At 37.7% G+C, this 21,653-nt stretch overlaps 1 protein-coding gene across 2 annotated transcripts in view; it reads left to right on the forward strand.

The window, feature by feature from the left end:
• Positions 1 to 31: 31 nt before the first annotated feature.
• Positions 32 to 21,653, forward strand: part of VPS36 (vacuolar protein sorting 36 homolog) — a 40,818-nt gene continuing 19,196 nt past the window's right edge. The window contains exons 1-6 of one of the 2 annotated variants that reach the window (XM_031961967.1): positions 32 to 308; positions 8,157 to 8,225; positions 11,581 to 11,651; positions 16,378 to 16,492; positions 18,831 to 18,920; positions 19,904 to 19,990. In XM_031961967.1, coding sequence (XP_031817827.1) covers positions 213 to 308; positions 8,157 to 8,225; positions 11,581 to 11,651; positions 16,378 to 16,492; positions 18,831 to 18,920; positions 19,904 to 19,990 — 528 coding nt within the window. In that variant the 5' untranslated portion in view covers positions 32 to 212. The remainder of the gene's footprint in view (positions 309 to 8,156; positions 8,226 to 11,580; positions 11,652 to 16,377; positions 16,493 to 18,830; positions 18,921 to 19,903; positions 19,991 to 21,653) is intronic. The other variant, XM_031961968.1, reaches the window with a different exon arrangement.

Raw genomic sequence — 21,653 nt, forward strand, 5'->3', positions numbered from 1 at the left:
TCTTCCCCCCCCACTCCCCGCAATTGCAGGCCGCCGCCCCGCCCCCGCCTGGCGGCTCCCGCGGAGCAGCCGGGCCGCCAGGGGGCGCCACGCCCTCGCAGTGCGGGAGGCGGCCGGTCTGGCGGCTCCGCGGCCGGGGAGAGAGAGACTGGGCAGAGCCTGGGCCGGGCCCGGAACTGCGGAGGCGGCGGCGGCGGCGGCGGCGGCGTGTCATGGACCGGTTCGTGTGGACAAACGGCCTCCTGGAAATCAATGAGACGCTGGTGATCCAGCAGCGTGGGGTCCGCATCTACGATGGCGAGGAGAAGGTGCGCGGCTGCAGGGGGCGAGCGGGCGGCGGGCCTCCGCTCGGATGGAGGAGGCCGGGCCGGGGAGCAGGCGGGCAGCGGTCCGGGCTTTGCCCGTGCCTCGTTCCGGGGGGCTGCGCTGCACAGTCCGGGGAGCTGCCTCGGGGGCTTCTCGGGAAGCCGTGGTCCTCCCGAGCGCAGGAGCGGGGGGAGGGGCCGCTCCGTCCCCGGTGGCTGGTGGTTCTGCCACCGGCGCCCCTTACGCGCCCCTGGATCCTCCGGCGGCCCAGCCTGAATGCGGGCTCTGGCCCTTCCGGCTTCCCGCCGTGCCCCCGCCCCGACCTTCCCCCTGAGCGGCCGGGGACAGCTCTCTTCCCCCCGCCCCCCAACCTTTCCCTTTCTTCTTTTTCCTTCTTTCCTGCCTCTAAATCTCTCTTCTCCTTCCTTCTTTGTTCCTTTGCTCTCTCCCTTACTTTCCTTCTTCCCCTTTTTCCTTTTCTCCCACCTCAGCGCTTTTTTCCTTTCCTTTTCTCTCCCTCTTTCCTCCGTTCTCCTGTTTGTTCCCCTTTTCCTTTTTTCCTTCCCCCTTTTCCTTCCTCCTCTCCACCTCTTCCTCCTCCACTATTTTCCTCCTTTCTTTCTCTCCGTCTTTAATTCTTTTCCTCTCTTTCTTTCCCTTCCTTTCTCCTGCCTCTTCCCCACTGTCCTGTCCCCCCTAATGGAACTGTAGAGATGACTAAAATAAAAAAAGGAGATGGAGCAAAAGTGCCGAAGATGTGGTCAGTCATCTCTTAAGGGTAACACACTTGAGTCTCTGGCTGCTGGTCCTAGTTAATTAAACGTGTGTTAACTTACCTTAATATTTATGATGCTTGTTCCTCGTCAGCCAAAGCCAATTTCATATGTCCCTCCTTCCTCCCTCTGCTAGAACAAGTCATATAATTCAAATTTTTAAGTGCCTATTATACCTAAGGTACAGAGATTTTTTTTTTATTAAACGAATTCCTAGAAGTTCATGATCTAATAGAGGAAGTAAGACAAGAAATTCAACTTATACAAAAATATCATAAGAGGTACAATGTTAAGTGATTGTTTTAAGGAAAGTGAAGTAAAATAGTTACTGTAAAGGAAATGGCTTAAAGAGCTCTTTTTTCTTAGCTATTTTTATTGCCCCCTACCCCACCCCCCCATACCTAGAATATACCCCGAAAGACCAGTTCTGTATTAAAGCAGACAATTTTTAACTGTTTTCAGCCTCTATTTATTATTAGTGCTTCTTTATCCTCCCAGAATAATACTAATGCACTGGTAGTCATATTTTAAAAAATATTAGTAATAATTCTGACAACATTCTTTCATATACGGTAATTATATAATAAGCTTATCCCACATCCTTTTTTTTGTTTGTTTTTATAAATTAACAAGGGGGTCATTATGTAGTCACTTAAACCAGTGAATATTGAAAATTTAAAGTTTATAATATACTCAATGGATTGTAACTTCTTTTATCCCTGGGATTATACTTTTTTTTTAATTTAAAATTTTATTTTTTAATCTTTTGTTTTTTCCAATTACATGTAAAGATAACTTTAAACATTCATTTACTTTTTTTTTTATTTATTTTTTTTTTTTGCTGGGGCAATTGGAGTTAAGTGACTTGCCCAGAGTCACACACCTAGGAAGTGTTAAGTGTCTGAGGCCAAATTTGAACTCAGGTCCTCCTAATTTCAGGGCTGGTGCTCTATCCACTGCACTCCCTACCTTCTCCATTAAAAATTTTTGAGGTCCAGATTTCTCCCTTACTCACATCTCACCTCTCCAAGACAGTAAGCTATTTGATATAGGTTTTATTTGTGCAATCATGTAAAACATTTCCATGTTAGTCATATTATGAAAAGAGAAATTAGACTAGAAGGAGGAAAAAATATGAAAAAAAAAAAGTGAAAATAGTATACCTTGATATGCATTAGACTCCATCAGTTCTTTTTCTGGGTTTTCTTCATTTTTTGGAATTGTCTTGGATCATTGTATTACTGAAAATGGCCAAGTCATTCATAGTTAATCATTATATAATATTGCTATTACTGTGTCCGATATTCTTCTGGTTCTGCTCATTTCCCATTGCATCAAATCATATGTGTCTTTCCAAGTTTTTCTGAAATCTGCCTGTTTATCATTTCTTATAGCATAATAGTATTCTATGACACTCATATCACAACTTATTCAGCTATTTCCCAATTGATGGGCATAATTTCTTCAATTTCTAATTCTTTGGCACTACAAGAAGAGTTGCTATGAATATTTTTGTATAAGTAGATCCTCCCCCCCCTCCCCTTTTTTTTAATCTTTTTGGGATACATTCTAGTAGTGGTATTTCTGAATCAAAGTATCACAGTTTAATTGTCCTTGGTGTCCAGTTATAAATTGCTCTCCAGAATGATTTGTATCAGTTCACGACTCCACCAACAGTGGGACTTTATTTTTTTGAAAACAAAAGATTATTTGAAAATTTATTATTAATCATAAAAATCTACTTACCTCAATGGAAAAAAATGGATGGTTCACATATAGAGTGCTTTAAAATGTATACATCCCATTTTCTTATTAGTTTTCTTATGCTTCAGTTTTTAATTCAGTGACACTGGCCTGACTGATTCACTAATAGAACACTCCAGTTCTATTCTGGGCATTTTCTATGGTTGTCCCATCTTTTCTTCATTCCTTCCCTGGTTTTCTTTGGGTCTCAACTAAATCTCTTCTTCTATAGGAAGGCTTTTACAACTGCTCTTAATTTCTGGGCCTTCCTTCTGTTAATTATTTCCTATTTATCCTCTATGTACGTTGTTTTTATATGTTTGCCTATTGTCTCCTCCATTAGATTATGAGCTCCTTGAAGACAGGTATTGTCTTTTTGCCTTTTTGTATCCTTGGTGCTTAGCAGTGTCTGACCCATGGAAAGGACTTAATAAATGTTTTTTGACTGACAGGTATAGATATATCATCTCCATGAAAAAAAATTAAATGACTTCTCTGTAGTCATATGGATAGTCGATAACAGAGATGAAATTTAAACCTAGGTTTCTCATTTGAAATCCAATGTTCTTTGCACCACACCAATAAATACAGTTTCTGTAAGGGAAGGGAAAGGAAAAGCATTTGTTAAATACATTCTATGGATAAGATGCTTTTCAAATATTGTCTCATTTGATTCTCACAGCGACCCTGTGAAGTAGATGCTATTATTATTTCCACTTTACAATTAAGGAAACTGAGGCAAACTGGTTCAGTCACTTGCTGAGGTTCATATAGATATTAAGTGTATGGGTTAGGTTTGAATTTGGGTCTTCATGACTTTAGGCCCAGTGCTTTCTCTACTATACTTCATGTTCAGTAGAAAATGACCATTTAAATAGTTTTTCTTACTCTTTTTTTAGTTACATTTTTCTTATGTCATCACGATCTCATAGACACAGAATAAAGAATAAATGAGTTCAAATCCTGTCTTTAACACTAGTTGGCTATTCAAATTCTCATCACTGTGTTTCAGACAAGATTATAGACAATTTACACTTTATATTGATGGAGGGAGTTTCATTTTAGTGAAATCCTTATAATAAATTTTAACATATTCCTATGGCATTAAAAAAAAATCTGAACATGAATTGTAAAGAAACAGATGCCTAATTAATTATAAATCCTCAAAATTATTCTGACATAAAGCTGGGTAAAGCATTTGCACATTAAGATAAAAGGACTCTGGACCAAGTGCGATTCAGACTTTTGGGAGGAAAACAATCTAAAATACAGGATAAATAGGAAATAATTTAGAGAGAAGGCACAGTTATTAAGAGGACTTGGATGTGGTTTCCTGTAGAAGATGAGATTTTAGTTGGGACTTGAAAGAAGCAGGGAAAGCAGTAGGTGGATATGAAATATGGCAGATAGCCAGAGAAAATGCCTGGAGCTAAGAGATGGAGTGTCTTGTTTATGGTCCAGCCTGGAGGAAATGGATAAATTACTGTTGGCAGTGTCTAGTTAGCTGGAAAAAAGTTTACTTCCACTATTTTCATTTGTCAGAGTTCTTCTACCCCTGGGGAGTTAGTTACTCCTTTTATTGATGATCTCTAAATGACCTTTCCTCAATCCTCACCTTTCTTGAGCTCTCTGCAAACTTGGACTTTGTTGATTACCACATCCTCTCCATATTCCCTGCTGTCTAAATTTCCAGCACACTATTCTCCTCAGTCTGGTCCCCTTCTTAACTGTCTGGCCGCCACTCAGATTCCTTTTCTGATTCTTTGTTCATATATGACTCCCCCTAATTGCGGGTGTTCCTCAAGTTGTCCCAGGCCCTCACATTTTTTCCCTCCCCATTTCACTTTGACATCCCATCAGATCCCATGGATCAGTTGTCATCTCTATGCACAATAGTTTCCAGAACTGTCTGGCCCTAGCCTCTTTCTTGATTTACCAAGTGTCTTTTGGACATCACAAAATGATGTCTCATGGACTTCTCAACGTCAGCATGTCCAAAACAGTTAATTATCTCCACCTCTCACACCCAGTCCTTTCTTCTTCCAAAATTCCTTATAGCTTTTGGGGATACTAGCATCCTTTCAGTCACTTAGTCCTGCAACTTTAGGGTCATTCTGGGCTCCTTGTTCTTGGTCAAGTCCTTACATTCAATCTGTTGCCAAATTTTGTCATTCCTTTCTACATGACATCTCATGTCTGTGTCCTCTTCTCTTTACTTACACAGCCACCACATTATTATTATTACCATCACCTCTCTCCCGAACTCCTGCAATCACCTTCTAATCAGTCACTGTGCCTCACGTCACTTCCCTGTACAATCCATCTTTCACATACCTGCCAAAGTGTTTTCCTAAATTGGACATAGGCCCATGTTAAAGTGACTCTTTATTTCTTCTCATGTCACCTATAAAATAGTATCCTTGGCACGTAAAACTCTTCATCATGTGATCCAGTATTAGATTTTACTCCCATCCCTGTCCAATGGCCTATTTGCTGTTCCTTTCACAGGATGCCCATCTGTACCTTCAAACTGTGTAATACTCTGAATTAGCATGCTTTCCTTCTGGTCCTCTCTTTCATAGCTTTCTTGGCTTCATTCAAGACTCCACAGGAGGCCTTTCCTGTTTCGGCTCTCTGCTAGTCCACCTACTCTTTAAGCACTTGGTCTATACAGATTACTGCTTTAGAACATGAACTCCTTGAGGAGAGGGGCTGTTTCTTTCTCTCCTTGTTGTTTAGCACAGTACTGGCAAATAGTAAGTATTTAATAAATGATTGCTGATTGACTTTCTCAGGAAATATCAATGATGCACAGTGGCAGAGGCAGATCTCTTAAACTTTATACCAAACTCACTATTGGGATATTTCCATCTGGTTTTCTTAGTGTCGCCTTATCCTTAGCTTATGCCTGCACATTACTACTTTTCTGAATTCCAGGCCTATATTGCCAATAAGCATGTGTTATATCATTTCTCTGGAACTGACAGTGTCTGCTATCTGCCACCTCAAATTCAATGTGGCTAAAATCAAATTCATTTCAACCCGAACTCCTCCCAGCTTCCGTACTTTTGATTGCCTCAATATCATGTTAGTCCTTAGGTTCAAAACCCAGGAGATTTGTGTTTGTCATTTCTTCCTAACCCCCCACATCTAATCATTTGCCAAGCTTACTGCTTCTTCCACAGTGTTTCTTGACATATGCACTTTATTACATTTACTGGTCTGAATCCTTTTTCCTGAACTTTTGAAGGAGCTTCCTAATTATTCTTGTCTCCAGTCTCTGACCGCTACAGTCCATCCCTCATACAGCTTAAACTTTGCAAAGAACTTTAAATATTAATTCATTTGATCAAATGTCAAATTAATATTCTTTTAAAATATATATATATATATATTAAAATTATTATTCTTAATACACATGTGACCTTGTTTTAAAAAAAAAAAAAACATTCTTAATGGCTCTTTTATCACCTCTGTGATAGAATACAAAATCCTTAGTCTGGCTTTTAAAGCTTTCACCTACTTTTCCAGCCTTATATATCAGATTGTTTCCCATGGACTCCCTTCCCTCTTCCCCCCGAAGTCTCTCTTCCTTTTTCTCCCTTTTCCTCTCTCTCCCCTTCTTTCCTTTCTCCCCTTGGCAATGCACTCCCTTCCCCTCCAATCATACTGGAATGCTGGCTATTTTTTCTACTTGACTTTCCATCTTCCTAATTGCACAAGGGCCTCCCTTCTACCTCCTCCTGTTTGAAGAATGTATCTCACAGAGTTAGCTTATGTAACTGCCTCACAGACTCTTGACTTTAGTTCCAAACACGGTTTAGATTCAGGTGCCACCCCTACAAGATCTCTCTTGATAACTCCTCTTCCCCTCTTCCTACACTGTTACTAATTCTCTCTTTCTTAAAATTATTTACTATGTCTTATGTGTACATGTATCTAGTCAGTCCATACACGTTTATTAAGCACTTACTACAACTCAGGTAGGCTCCCTGCTATTTTATCTTGACACCATAGAATACAAAGTTCTTGAGGACAACAGTTGTTTCCTTTTTATCTCTGCCTCTTCAGTTCCTAGCCCCATGTATAGATATAATCAGTACTTAATAAATGTGCATTGAATTGAATTATAACTTTTCTCCAAAGCCTGTTCCTTCTCCCTTCATCATTTCCCTCAGTGGCACTATTAGCTACCTAGTTTTCCATATTTTAATTTTTTTCTCTTTTCTTTAACTCTTCCTTCTGACTCACTTCTTACCACTTTAAAAGTTTTGTTTTCTGCCTCTCTGATATTTCTCACATCTCTCTCCTCCTATACTCCCACAGTCTCCACCTTAATTCATACTCTCATTGTCACGATTCTGGATTATTTTAGTCTCCCACTGGACTATTACTGTTGTAGTACCTTTGCAATACTACTTCTAAATTTTGTTCTCTCATTTGCAATTTGTCCTTCACAATACTGTCAGACTGATCTTCCTTATGCAAAGATCAGTCTGGTCATTGCTTTCTTCAAAAATCTGCCATAACTTTTTCTTGCCTATTGAAAAATGTTTGTAGTTATTTAACACTTCAAAATACCTGCAGATTGGTACCATCCTGCTTTCTAATCTTATCTCATTCTTCTCTTCTTCATGTATTTGTTATGATCCAGTCAAACCAAACTACTCAGCATAACTAGACTACTCTGTCTTCTCCATATATAACCAGTATTTTCCTGCCCCCTATGCTAACCCTATTCTTTTTTATTTTTAATGCTTTTTTCTCCTCCCCCAGCTATCTTACATGTTATTATTAACAGCATGTAAGCATGTTATTTTAATTATTTTTTGTTTCTTTTAAAAGCTTGTTTTTTTATTTTTTAAGGATTATTTTTTTAAATATCATAATCCTTCCCAATAAGAGATTCCCCAGTAGTTGTCTTCCTTTACGTAAAGCAAAATTATCTCATTCAGGAACAGTTATCAAAAGGAAAGTATGTTTGCCTGTTTATAAGTATGTGTAGGCATTTTTGTCTTTTTTCTTATCTTTTGAATGGTTAACAGTGTTTCCTATGCAAAATTTGTAAACTATTTCTAAAGTATTACTATATAGTAATAAAGTATTATATTAATTCACTTTAATGTAGAAATGGACTGCCATGGTTAAAAGTCTGTATTTCTTTTGAACACCTGGGGTGAATTTTAGAAAGAACCAATGGACAGACATAGAGAAAACTCTTGAATTAATTAGATGACAGTTCCAATTGAGTATTTGAGAATGCTATTGAGTAATTAAGTAAAAGAATTTTGACAATTTTGAATACTATCTATATTATGTTATGCTTCTTTCTAGATAAAATTTGATGCTGGAGTCCTTCTCCTCAGTACACACCGACTAATCTGGCGAGATCAGAAAAATCATGTAAGTTTAAATTTTTTGCATATGTTCTTATGTAACTCATCTACTTGAAACTCCCTACTCCCCCTTGTCCCCCAGTGGTTAAAGTTTGCAGAGAGATAATAATATTTATTCATCTTTAGCCTATAGGGATCATATCTCATAAGACATTCTTGAGGGAATTGGATTAGAGAAAGGCTGAAACAAAATTTTGTTGCTTACTCTTACTTTCTTTCATTCAATTCCAGAAGAGTATGAACTAGTTGAATCTTTTGTAGAAAATAGGAAATATAATGGAAGCTCTCCAATTCTCTACACTGGTCCTAACTCTGTTGGAAATGCATTGTCTCTTAGGACATGAGGCACAGCGTTACCATAAATGTGGTAGGAAAATGTTTTTCTCCCTAGTAGTAATGACACAAAACAAGACTGCCCATCTCTTCTCATTCCCACAGGTAATGAAAATAAGATGGATAATATCAGGCCTTTCTTGTAATAGTCTTGAAGGATTATCATTTGTATTCCTTCCTCCTGCTGTAGGGCTCCTGGTCTCTATATCAGAATATCACTTGAATTTGAGATCTAGTTTGGGGATTGGTACAGAGTAGGTGCTGAACCAATACCTCTTAATTGATTGTTTGGTACTTAATTAGTTGGATGACGGAGACAAGTTGCTTACCTTCTCTGGCCCTCTGTTCCTTCATGTGTAAAATGGGAATAATAATACTTTATACCTATCTAATATAATATCATAATGAAAATATTTGTAAATCTTTTATATAAATTTGAGTTAATGTAGTAAGATAAAAGGTGATTCTGGGTGAGTTTTGTTTATGTAATTAATACATTAATTCTGAGTAGCTTAAAACACTTCAAGGATATTAGGTCCAGTCCATCTAATATTATAAGCTATTTCTTGAGAGTATTATAAAGAATGTGATCTTGTGTAGCTCTCTAATAGCTTATAATACTCTGGAACAGAGACAGGTTATGGACTTTAAAAAATTCTTATATTTTTAAAAATTGCCTTTGGGTTTTTGTTTTTTTTTGGCAGAAATTGGTTTATCAATACCAATTAGCCTCAATCAACTAACCTATTCTGTGAACATTGGGAAGCAGGGATCAGTTATTCAAGGTCAAGATGGTGAGGGAACTTGAAACAAAGTCACTCGAGAATCATTTAAAAGAACCCATTATGTTTACCCTGAAGAAGAGAAGACTTTAGGTGGAATTTGAAGAAGTGGGTCAAATAGGTCAAAGTTAAGAGAGGCAGATTTTGGTTCTCTTGAGAAGAAAAAAAATTCCTAATGATTAGAGTTGTTCTGAAGTTTAAAAGATTTCCTTTGAAAATAGGGAACTTTCTATCAGGTTTTATTACATGCCAAAGATTGATTATATGAGGACTGGGTAGACAAATCCAAAAAATGAAACCTACTGACAAGAAGTTTGCAACCTATGGGCAGACAGCAGTGACATAAATGAGTATAAAAAAATAAACAAATAAGTACAAGTTGTCAGTCCAAGGGAGTTTGAGAGGGAGGTTACTGGTGCTTGGGAAGATCAGGAAAAGCTTCATGTAGAAGAAGAAAGCTTCATGTTTTGGGGATCCCCTGAAGAAAAGGGTTCTGTGAAGCAGTGCCGATGAGGGAGCCCATTCCAGGGTCAGGGAGTGGCGAAGGCCAGAGAGAGGCAGTGAGGGGCAGGGACAGAGAGGAGAGCTGGGGCGGCTGAGTGGCAGTGAAGAGGCAGTCCTGAGGGTGGCTAGGAAGGCAGGGGAACCAGGCTGGGGAGGGAACTAAACTGAGGAGCTGTTGTTTTATCCTAGAGGCAGTGGGAAGGCTCCAGAGCAGGAGGCACAGGGGGATCACAGGTCACATCTTTGTCAGGGTGGGTAGGGGTGTAGACTAGAGGGAAGAGAGGCTTGAGGCTGAGAGGCTGCTTACCGCAGTGATCCAAGGGAACTTGTTGTGGAAAACTTGGGGGGAGAAATGTGGGGAAAGCAGAATCGGCAATCGATGGGTCCGGGAAAGGGAAGTGTGGAGCTGGGGTTAGTACCGTGGATATGAACCTGAGAGGCTGGGAAGGTGGTGGTGCCACAGACAGATTTAGGAGGAAAAGAAGGAGTCTAATTTTAGACAAGTTGGGGCATAGGGTGGGCCATGCATACTACTAGGCCGTTAAGGTGTGACTGGCAAAGACCACGTAGGACCATGGATACCCCAAGAGGGACAAGAGGGGGGCAGCAGTGTCAAGGGAGCCCATAGGTCAAAGTGCACTAGGACTGAGGAAAACCCATCCACTTTGGCAGCTCCTTACAACTCTTAAGCTTCCCTGATAAAACCATTTGACTCATTCAAAAGTGCATTATTCAGGTTGTGGATTATTCCTCTCCAATTCTCTTCTGATGTCCCCTCTTACTTGGGGGGAGGTAGAAGAGAAGAGGTTAATTGTTAGTTAAACTTAACTTTAGTAATTTTAAAATTTTATTTATTTTTATTTCTTTTCAAGGTATGGTGGGATTTTTTTTTTTTTAATTTGAGTTGACTTAGTAAGTTAATGACTTAATGACCATAGAGAGGCTTTCTGTTCATTTGATTTCTTATCCTTGTTCTATTATTGGCCTATCTTATATTTTGACCTTGCATGTCGTTGTTTCAAAATCTTTTTATGCCACCCTAGGTCTTTAACTCTTTGTTTTTTGTTTGTCATTTTAACTTCTAAAAGTTTGTTTTCAAGATTACATCCAGGTAGCATCAAAGTATTGTTAGTAAGAAGGACTTAAGCAGTAGTGAAAAGTAAGGACAGTAGTTTTAAAAATCAAGAATTTATGAATCATTGATTTCTCCTTGTTCTGAATGAACTTCTGTAACTCATTTCTACCCCCCACTTTGTTTTTAATTGTTTTAATTTAACTGTTACTACCTTGTTTTGTTACCTATTTGCATTGTGGTCCTTGTCACAGTAGCAGAACTAAAAGAGAACCCAGATCCCTTCACCGAAATAATTTTTTTCTATTCTCAGATTTTCTTGCTTCTTTTCTATTGTCTTTATTTTTCTATTTATACATTTTTTTGTTGAGGCCTTAGGTTCTGGTCAGCCTTTTTTTTTTTTTTTTAAATCAGATAAAATTAATCTTGAATCTGAAATCTAAGGAATTGCTCTGTTAACTTTCCCTGTCATCACCTCATGGATTGTGGCAAATTTCTGCTTTGTCTTTGTGTTGGTCTTTCCCTCCCCCCCATAGGGCCCTTTTATATTCCCAAGATAGCCCAGAGTAGCTGCTATATAAATGCTTATTGGACCATGAGTACTGAATGCTGTAAAGCAAAGCACCCAGATTAATCTCATATTCTTTTATTTTCTATTAATTATGTCATAGGATTGTTGCATTGCTATTCCTCTTTCCCAAATTGTATTCATTGAAGAACAAGCAGCTGGTATTGGAAAAAGGTAAGATAAGATTTTATATGACCCTATTTTTAAAATATGTTTTTATTTTTATTTTTTTTTTAACTTAATGAAAGGTCTTTAATCTACTTGCAAGGAGGGAAGGCCAATGAAATGAAAGGAAATGATACACAAAAAATGAATTGAGATTGATTAAGGAGACTCAATCTTACTCTGAGGCATGTAGGAAATAGTGAGTATATGAATGTAATGGAAAACCAATCTATAATAAGACATGACCAACAGACAGGCCCCAGAAAATCCTCAATAGACCTATTTGAACTGATGCTGAGCAAAATGAGTAGAACCAGGAAAACACTGCACACAGCATCAGCAACATTATGAAGACCAACTATATTATGTGATAGAACATGTATGTATCAAACTGCTGATTATCTTTGGAAGAGGAGAGGGAAAAAAATTTGGAACTCAGAATCTTATAAAAAGGAATGTTAGAAATTCTCTTGACATGTAGCTGGAGAAAAAATAAAATACCACTTGAGAAAAAATTTGTGAGCCATTAAACGATAGGAATATGTTTTTATTAAGCTCTCTCCTTGGTGGATAATTTCCTTTTATGATATCATGAATTGCAACCAGTTGGCCCAGTGAATAGACTGCTGGATTTGGAACAGGAAAAACTAGAGTGTGAATCCATCTTTATACTCCTCTATATCCCTCTTCTGTAAAATGGAGATTACATAAAAATGAAAATTAAAATGGAGAAGACTTTTGCCTTCTAGGGTATAGTAAGGATCAAATGAGATATGATAATGCACTTTGAGGATGTTAAAGCACTGTATAAATGATAGCCATTTATTATTATTTTATTATCATAGCATTTTGATTCTACATAAATTTGCTGACATTGGTTAGGGAGAGTCCTGTATACATTAATTTTCTGTACTTGCCTTATTGACATGAAATAATATCTTAAAGCTTTTGTATTATAAGTTATATAAGTATATAAGGAAAGATGAAATACCTAAATATCTTCTCCTTATAGGTGATTATGTTTACTTCTCAGTCTTTTTCTTAGGCTTATTATAAGTGAAATCACTGGCTCAAATAACTTCAGTTGACCAAATATGCCCAAAACCAATAAGTTTAGATTCTCTTTTTGAAAGCATGAAATTGAGGGACATCCTGGCTCCTCAGTTCTTCAATCTGCTCATTTCCCGTGACCTTAATATCCAATCCACCTAGCTAAATAAAGAGTTGGTCATCACGCACAGTATTCATTCCACTTAACATCTTCATGAACTTTGAAATGTCTTTATCAGATCATAATTTTTTATCATCTATTTTTCGCTCTGCCTTGCAACCCTGAAATTGGTTCTTTGTGGTCAACATGACCTCTCTTCCCTTCATTCCTATTCCCATCCTGCTGAATGAAGATGGAGAAAGTTATGAAACTGTATTGACCAAATCCAGGACCAATTTGTGTGATACAGGCTGGCCCTCTCTGCAGCAAGCTGCTGTTTATGTCTCCCCAGTAAGACAATTGTCTGCTCACCACAGCTTCTCCAGATCCTCCTTATACCTCCTCTAGCTTTCACTCCTCCTCCCCTCTCCTTGCCTGTGTGTTTTAAACTTTCTCTTCTGCTTTGCTCCTCATCTCAGATATCTACGCCCCCTCTAGTGGCTCTCTAGTTTCTTGTCTGAACCCAAGGGAGAGCATCCCAGCCTGCCTTCTTCAGCCCATCCTTCTCATCTGCAGGCTCCGTTTCCCCCCCATCCAAAAACTCTCACTTCCTATAAGCGTGCTCACTATCCATCCTCCTGGCTCTCTTCCCTTTCATGCTTACATTCCTTTTAAAAGCCTTTAATATTGGCCTTTCCTTTTTGTGTCTGCAAGTTCAGCTTTCATTTGACATTTCTCTCCGTGGTCACCCCCAGCTCTTAGATGTCACATCAAGCAGCCTCTTCTCAGGGCTTTTCCTCCTGGAAAAGCAGCTTGGGATGCTGTCAGCCTCCTTCTCTTCTCCCAGTTCTTGGCATTCTGCTTTCTTGGGCTTCCCCTCCTGACTATCTGAACACTCCTCAGTCTCTCTTGTTGTATCTTTTTCCAGGTTTATCCCCTTAACCACGGTGGGGGGGGGGGGGGGGGGGGGAGGGGAATCTCTCCAGCTCTATCCAGGGTCCTCTTCTTTTTTTCTCTTCTGTTTCACTTGATGACCAAATGTCTTCTGTGGATTCCCTTATCATCTCTTTGCAGGTGATTATCAGATCTACTCACCTAACCATAAGCTCCCTCCTGACCTCCAGGCTTGCCCACTCATGACCTGTCAGACGACTTGACATGTACCCTAACACTCCAGGTTCCCCACCTTGGTGTCATTTTAAACTTCTGCTTCACCCCTCTCACAGCCTCCTCTGAGTGCAGACCCTCACTATGTCATGCCTGGACTCTTGCCATCCCCTTCCTTGTTCACTTCCCTTCCCGTACTGTCTCCTTACCCTAAACTATCCTCCACTCAGTTTCTTCAGTGATCTTCAAAAAAGGGGTTCCTAAGACCAGATCATTCCTCCCTATGCCTCACCCACCAAACTTTTCCCTGTTTCCTCTAGGATCCATTGTGAAGTCTTGTTCGACCCCTCACAGCTTCCCCCATGATCTCTGAGTTGTGGAGCATTAGGCAATAAGGGCTCTCTATGGTGTCTTAGGGCAGGATATTTGGGATCTTGGAGCCCCTGGTCCCTGGGATTTATTGGTTTGAGTGCTACAGCCCTGCTTTGGTCCCTGGCGGTGCCCACAGTCTCTTCTTAAGGCTTTCTTAAAGGAATCATGTTCCTGCTTCCGAATATGGAGTCATGCAGGCTCTGTCTCTGTCCATCTGTGGTGATGTGGGAGGCTTCCTTGTCCTGACATTGGCTTTGTTCACAGTTTACTTTTCTGTTACCTTTCTGAGTGGTTCTAAGGTGGAATAACTCACTGATTATAATTTAGGTTCTGTGTTAAAAAAAAAAAAAAAAAATTTCCCCTGAGGCAATTGGGGTTAAGCCCAGGATCACACAGCTAGGAAGTGTTAAGTGTCTGAGGTCTAATTTGAATTCAGGTCCTCCTGACTTCAGGGCTGGTGCTCTATTCACTGCGGCACCTAGCTGCCTCTCTCTGTAAATTTCTTGATCATTCTTTCCATCTTGTGTGACAGTGGGAGTAGGTTTGGGCCATTTGGGTAGGTAGTTTCCCTTATGTCAAATGGCAGCCATCTTGATGGGAATCTTGCATTGATTTATTGGAAGGATTAACTTGTATAACAGTTCTATACATTGGATCTTTAGCTTTTTATTATTCTTACTTATCACCTCAATTAAATAATAAAAATTGAAATTGTATAATCTATGCCAAATTGTTTGCTTTGTTAATGAGAGGCATAGGTAAGGGAGGAAGAGAATTTGGAACCCAAAATTTGGAAAAAAGGAAATTAAAATTGTTTTTATATTTAAATTGAGAAAACGAATTAGTTTAAAAAGCAAGGATAAAAAAATTGTGTAGAGAATATTTTATGTTGCCTTTGTTGACAATACTAAGATGTTTGATACTACAAGTAGGCTTGGTGTAATGCTTACTCAATAAATTCAGTTGTCTGGTATTGTGCAGTCAGTTTTATAGGCATTTGTGTAGATGGGATCTGATCCAGTAGAGAAGCAGTTACACAGTTGGGCCCATTTTAGTCCATTACTTTTTCAAGCAAGAATTATAATTAATATATCAAAAGATCTTTGATTTTTTTCATCGGGTATTATCATGGTCCCTCCATGCCTTAGGAGATGATTTCATGGATTTCCCTGGCTCAAAAAATTCATTACCTTTTGGTAATATGGTTCTTGCTTTATTAAGTTGGGAGCTAGCACAGACATAAAGTCTTTTGAGAGGCTTACTCTTGACATTTTCTTAGCTTGCCTGTAGGAAGGACCTGCTAGAGCTTGTTCTATGTTGATCTAACCTTTGAGAGCCCCAGGTTCTTTGCATGTCTCAGTGGAGCATTCCTGGAGTAGGACTTTTTGAAGGATAAAGGAATTATGAGGGCTGTAACTTAGAAGTGTGGATCACTCTCCTGATCATTATGAACCTTTTTTTTTTTTGATGGTTTTGTTTTTTAAATAACAAGTAGCAATAACATTTGCAGAGTTGTTTTTGCTGTGAAGTATCTTTCTACATCATGCTGTTTATGAAATATTGTTTTCCCACAAATGACAATGTAAAATATTAGTTTTGGATGTAATTTAATAATATGTCAGCTAGCTGCTTTTATACAGATAAGTTAATGTCCTATTAATGAAACTAGTTTGTTTCCATTTAGCTAAGGTAGTATGCTTTGGCTGAAGTTAAAGGTGATTTTGTACCTCTAGGGACAGTTTTACAAATGGAAAACTCTGAATAAAACACCACCTAAAAGTATAGCAACTTCACTTTGAATTTGTTTTCTAAAAACGTCATATTTAATCTGTAGATCATAGCCTAATTCTTGGACTCTTGGTTTTTATTCTATAAGTTTTGATTTAGATGGCATTTGTATCTGTTCATTGACACTAAGTTTATAGATGAATTTATAGATCTATATATATATTTAATCTAAAATTCAATTTATAGATCACTTTTTCTCCTGGGATTTCTTTGTATTAAATTTTCACAAGAGGTGATCTGAAATACTCTCAATATTGGTCAAAATAGAATTGGAAGTATCAAAGGCATTGGCATATTTAATGTATATTCTTTCTTTAGTGCCAAAATAGTGATTCATCTTCACCCAGCTTCTTCCAACAAAGACCCTGGTCCTTTTCAAAGCAGCAAGAGCTCCTATATCAAACTTTCTTTCAAAGAACATGGCCAGATTGAGGTAAGGTTGTGTAGATGTTGGTTTGATTAGAAGCACACATGTCATTATCTTTGGTGTAAGTCCTTGTTAAATATAAGAATTTAGCACTGTTATAGTGTGCCATTCTTCTTTCATGATTATTTTAAAGATTTTTAATATTATTTTTATACTAATAATAATTATTCATTTCTCTCAATTGTAATTTGCAAAGAACTAATTGTTGCAAAGAACAGGTATGGCCAATGAATGCTTTTATGTCATTTTAAGGTTTAGATGCTTTGCTTATGGCACATTATTCTTTGCAAATTACAGTACCACCATGAATGTCACTCTCCTCCAGTGCATTCTCCATTTTTCTATTAAAGTGATATTCCTAAACCACAGGTCTGACCATGTCACCTCTCCTGCCCAATAAAGTCCAGTGACCCCCTGTTACCTTCAGGACCAAATATAAAATCCTCTTTTTGGTGTTTAAAACTCTTTATAAACTGCTTTCTGTCTTCCAACCTTTTCATTCTGATTACCCCTTACACATACACCCACAGAAAACTAGATAGTTCAGTGGATAGAGTGCAATACTTGGAGTCAGGTTCCAATTTGAATTTTGAGTTCAAATCTGGCCTCAGACACTTACCAGCAGGGTGATCCTGGGCAAGCTGCTTAACCCTGTTTACCTTAGTTTCCTTGCCTGTGAAATGAGCTGGAGAAGTAAATGGCAAACCACTCTGGTACCTTTGCCAAGAAAACACCAAATGAGGACAGGAGAAGTCAAATATGATTGAACCACATACACACTCCTCATTTTGATCCAGTGGCATTGACCTTCTTGCCTCAAACAAGACACTCTGTCTCCTGATTTCCTTCTTATCTCTGCTCCTCCTTTCCCTGGATTCCTTCAAGTCCTAGCTACCTTCTTCAAGAAGCCTTTCCTGATCCCTCTTAATTTAAGTGCCTTCCCTCTGTTGGTTGATTCTGATTTATTATGTATGGAGTTTGTACATAGTTATTTACATATTGTTTCCCCCCATTAGATTGTAACTGCTTTGAGGACAGGAAATGTCTTTTGCCTTTCTTTGTACTTCTGCTTCACAACACAGTGCCTCGCACCCAATAGGTGATTAAGGGAGTTGCCAGACTTGAGCATGTAGGTGCAAGTGTCGATTCTCTCCAATGTGGGACTCACCCAGCAATACAACCGTGAAATGTGGATCATACTCTAGCCTGAGCGTGTTCAGAGAATCATCTCTTGGTGGTGTCTTACCCCATTGTCCCTTTACCAGGCTGAGAGAGCTCAGGGTGAATGGTAGTCCAGTTCTAGACAGAAGCACATGTCCTTTGTTGCTACAAGAACCCTGACAGAATAGAATTAATCAGCTTAAGATCATGGTGAGAGTGGAAGGCCCAAGGAGGGCTGGAAGTTGGTAATTTTTTTCAATTATGCCTTTGGTTTATACGCTAAGTAATTGAGTTGAAGAGACATGGGGAAGGAAAGAGAGTGCAAAAGACTAAGAGTAGAAAACCTTTATAATGCCTTGGTGAGAAGATGATGACAATAAATAGATATAGACACACACTTTGGCTAGATAACTAAATACATATATACATGTGTTGTCTGCGTGCACTCTTGCCTAGAGCTTATTTGCAGACTGATTCTCAAGAGCATGGTCCCCAGCTTCTGGAGAAGCAGTTATTTTTCAAAGACTACCAAAACACACTTCTACAAAGATTTTCTTGATTAACCCCAACCCCAACCAGGCTAAGTATAGAACTTAGTTTCTATACCATTAGAGTATACTTGTTGGTATGTTGCTTTAAAAACATTAACAAGTCATTTTTCTTTTGTTTGATTTCTCTGGCTATCTCTTTCATGTCCCTTCCTCTCTCTGCCTCCTTTTGTTATCTCTCTAGGACACCAAGTTTACCGTAGATATTAAGTAATATTGAGTGACCGAAGTCATTAGTGTACCTGAAAATCACCATCTTTTTGGTTCCTGATTTTTGCCTTTACATTTTAACTAGATACATTATTTTAAAGTTCCCTTTTTGAAAAATGGTTATACATTATTTCTGACATTATTTTAGCAGTCTCTAAAGTATTTACTTTGATACAAATTACATGCTAGGCAAATGAAATGTTATTTTTAAACAATCTCTATAATTTAGGACATTTTTGTTGAGAGTAGTATAAGCAACTAGTTTTGTCTTTCTGCTGGTGCCCTCAGAAAAGAGTCATTTATGAGAGCACCAGTCAGAGTGACTGAAGTTAATATCTAGCTATTGTATCAGAGTGAAGAGATTTCAAGTAATGACATAGAAGGGCTCTACAGATTGGTGATCTCAATTTTACATATTTACATAGTTTTATAGGCGTTTATCAGAAGAAATGACTCATAGAAGATGGGAGAATATGCCAGTGTCTCAACTAATGCAGAGAAAAAGTGGACAAGAGGTATTTTTTTTAAAACCATTGACATTTTTTACTTTTATGCTTTTCTATATAATCATAAAAGGAATAATACATATTATAAACAGAACTTAACAGGAGCAAAGACATTTTGATTACCAGTGTACTCTGACACAGTATAATTTCTTTTCTTCTAAATGATTCATGATAAAAAGTACAGATATATATTGCTAATAGAAATAGACAACTTAATTTTTAAAATAATTTTTATTGATGCATAGAAAGAAATTATTTCAGAAAATATTCTATATGGAAGGGAACTTTTCTAATTAGTCTAAATTAATCACATTGGTTATATAGAGATGTTGACATATTTGAAAATTACTTGTGTAATTACTGCAATGACAAAAGATAGAGCTGATGATTTGAGGCCCAGGGAAGACTTCATTAAAAATCTTGTATATGCTATACTGTCAGTTCAGATAATAATAATATTAACAATAATTACTGATATGTCTGTGGAATTTTGGCTTTACTGTCTGTAAAACACTTTACATATGTTATTTCTTTTGATCCTCTTAATAATCTGTGAGATAGATATTACAGGCATTTTATGAATGAGGAAACTGGCACAAAGTGGGTAGGTGACTTGTTCATGGTGACACAGTCAATTTTGGAGATGAATTTTGAAATCTTCCTGACTTCTATTCTAGCATGCTTATAATACCATACTCAGCAAAGAGTCACAAGTAATAAAAACATGGGGAGAAAGTTGGAAATTTTGATAATTACCTAAAAAATAGAGGTTCATATATACTTTTGTTTATGCTTAGTTATTTTCTGCTATTTAGCCATCTGATAAGGGAATGTTTTGAAAGGAAGTTGGATGAAAAGAGTATACTGTTGACAGGCTAATTCATGGTTTTATTTTGGTTCTTTGTAGACCCTTTTCCTCTACTGAAAACAGTGTGGTGGGTGAAAAAGGTCTGAAGTTTCCTTCCTGAATCATCTGTGTTTTTGTTTTTCAGCCAGGAAGAATAAGAGCCGTTGGAATTGTAGGGATTGAAAGGAAACTAGAAGAAAAGAGAAAAGAAACTGACAAAAACATTTCCGAGGTAATTATTGCTCTGCTTCCAGGTCACTTTTTCCTTTGAGCCTGTCTGCATTTATTGTTTTTAGATACAACTGTGACTCATTTTATCCTATAAACTGCTATGTATGTAGGGGCATAAAGTCACCCCTGCTTTTAATACAACTCTTGTAGGTGGGTATGATTTAGTCAAATACTTTTTTCAGAAAGAAGTAAAGGAAAGACAGATCAACTCTTTTTGAAGTTTCAGCTTAATTGGTTAAAGCTGTGCTTTTAAGTAAAGGGTCCCAAATATTAATTCTTTTTTCAGGTCAGTTGACTTAATTTAGAGGGAAAATTCCATTTCATGAGTATTAACCCTGACATCACTTTTCACAAGTTTGGGTTGTTGATAATTGGGGAATTGGTGATTCAAACAAGAGATGTTTGAATAGAGAGTGATCATAAGGAAGAAAACATGTAAACAAAAATTTAAAAGGAATCTTATCTAATAAAACAAAACTTGAATTAAATTATATAGTAGTTGATATAGGTAAGATTACTTGTAGTTTTCTATGATATATCTAAATGATCTTTGATTCCCATATGATTCAGTTAAAAGAAATCTTTCTAAACACATTAATTCCATTTTCAGCTGATACTTCTAAAAGCATACATCATTAAAATGTCAGTCTAACGTAATGAAAAGTCACAAAAAATTGTTTAGCATATGCCCCATAATTCTAAACTTTGATGGTGGTTAGTGGTTACTTCACATATAGCAAAATTTCGTTGTTTAATTTGTGGTTAAGTCTAAGGAAAGAGATTATTGGTACTTTGTTTTATACATACTCTGTATTGTAATGACTGACTTACTAGTAACATCCAAAATTATCTTGGTTTTTGGTAACTTTGTTGTGTTGTTGGAAATCTAGTATTTTTTGTTTACTAAGATTTGATCTGTATACTTTATTTATCTGTAAGCAAATTTTATACTTTTGACTTTTTTGAAGCCTACCACTTAATCATCACTTTTGTGCATCTTGTAATGGTTTTTCCATAGCACATCTGCTCCTCCTTCTATGTGACTATTGCCATGTTCTATAAATCCTCTGCTAGGGAATTTGCCAAAACTAGAATTCTTCTTATCCTTTTATTGTCTTGGAGTACTTCTATACCGTTGAGTTCATCTCTTTCTTATTATTCATTTTGGCATATGCCATGCTCACCTGCTCTACCTTAGTTATGAATATGCTCAATAGCAATAATAGTACAAGTAATAATAGCATTTTTATAGTGCTTTAAGATTTGCAAAGCACTTGATCCATGTTAACTTTAATCACTACAATAATCTTGTAGGGTGAGTGCTATTTCCCCATTTTACATTTTTATATGAGCAGACTGAAACATAATGCAATTAAATGCTTTTCTTAGGGACACATGACTAATAAACATCTGAGGCTAGATTTGAAATTAGGTCTCCCTGACTCTAAGGCCTGTGCTCAATCTGTCCATGTTGCCATCTGACTGCCTACGTTTTTTATATCATATATGAATGAAAATGACAGCACATGCTGTCTTACTTTGTTTTAAAAGAATCTGCCAGCTAGAAGAAATTTATTTTACTTGTAGATAACATTGCTACTTGGTTTCTGCAGCTGGACTCTCCAGGATCTTTTTGAAGTTTTTCATGGTGCTCTTGAAGGAAA

This window comes from Sarcophilus harrisii, chromosome 3, assembly GCF_902635505.1.
Source record: "Sarcophilus harrisii chromosome 3, mSarHar1.11, whole genome shotgun sequence".
In the NCBI taxonomy this organism is placed as follows: domain Eukaryota; kingdom Metazoa; phylum Chordata; class Mammalia; order Dasyuromorphia; family Dasyuridae; genus Sarcophilus; species Sarcophilus harrisii.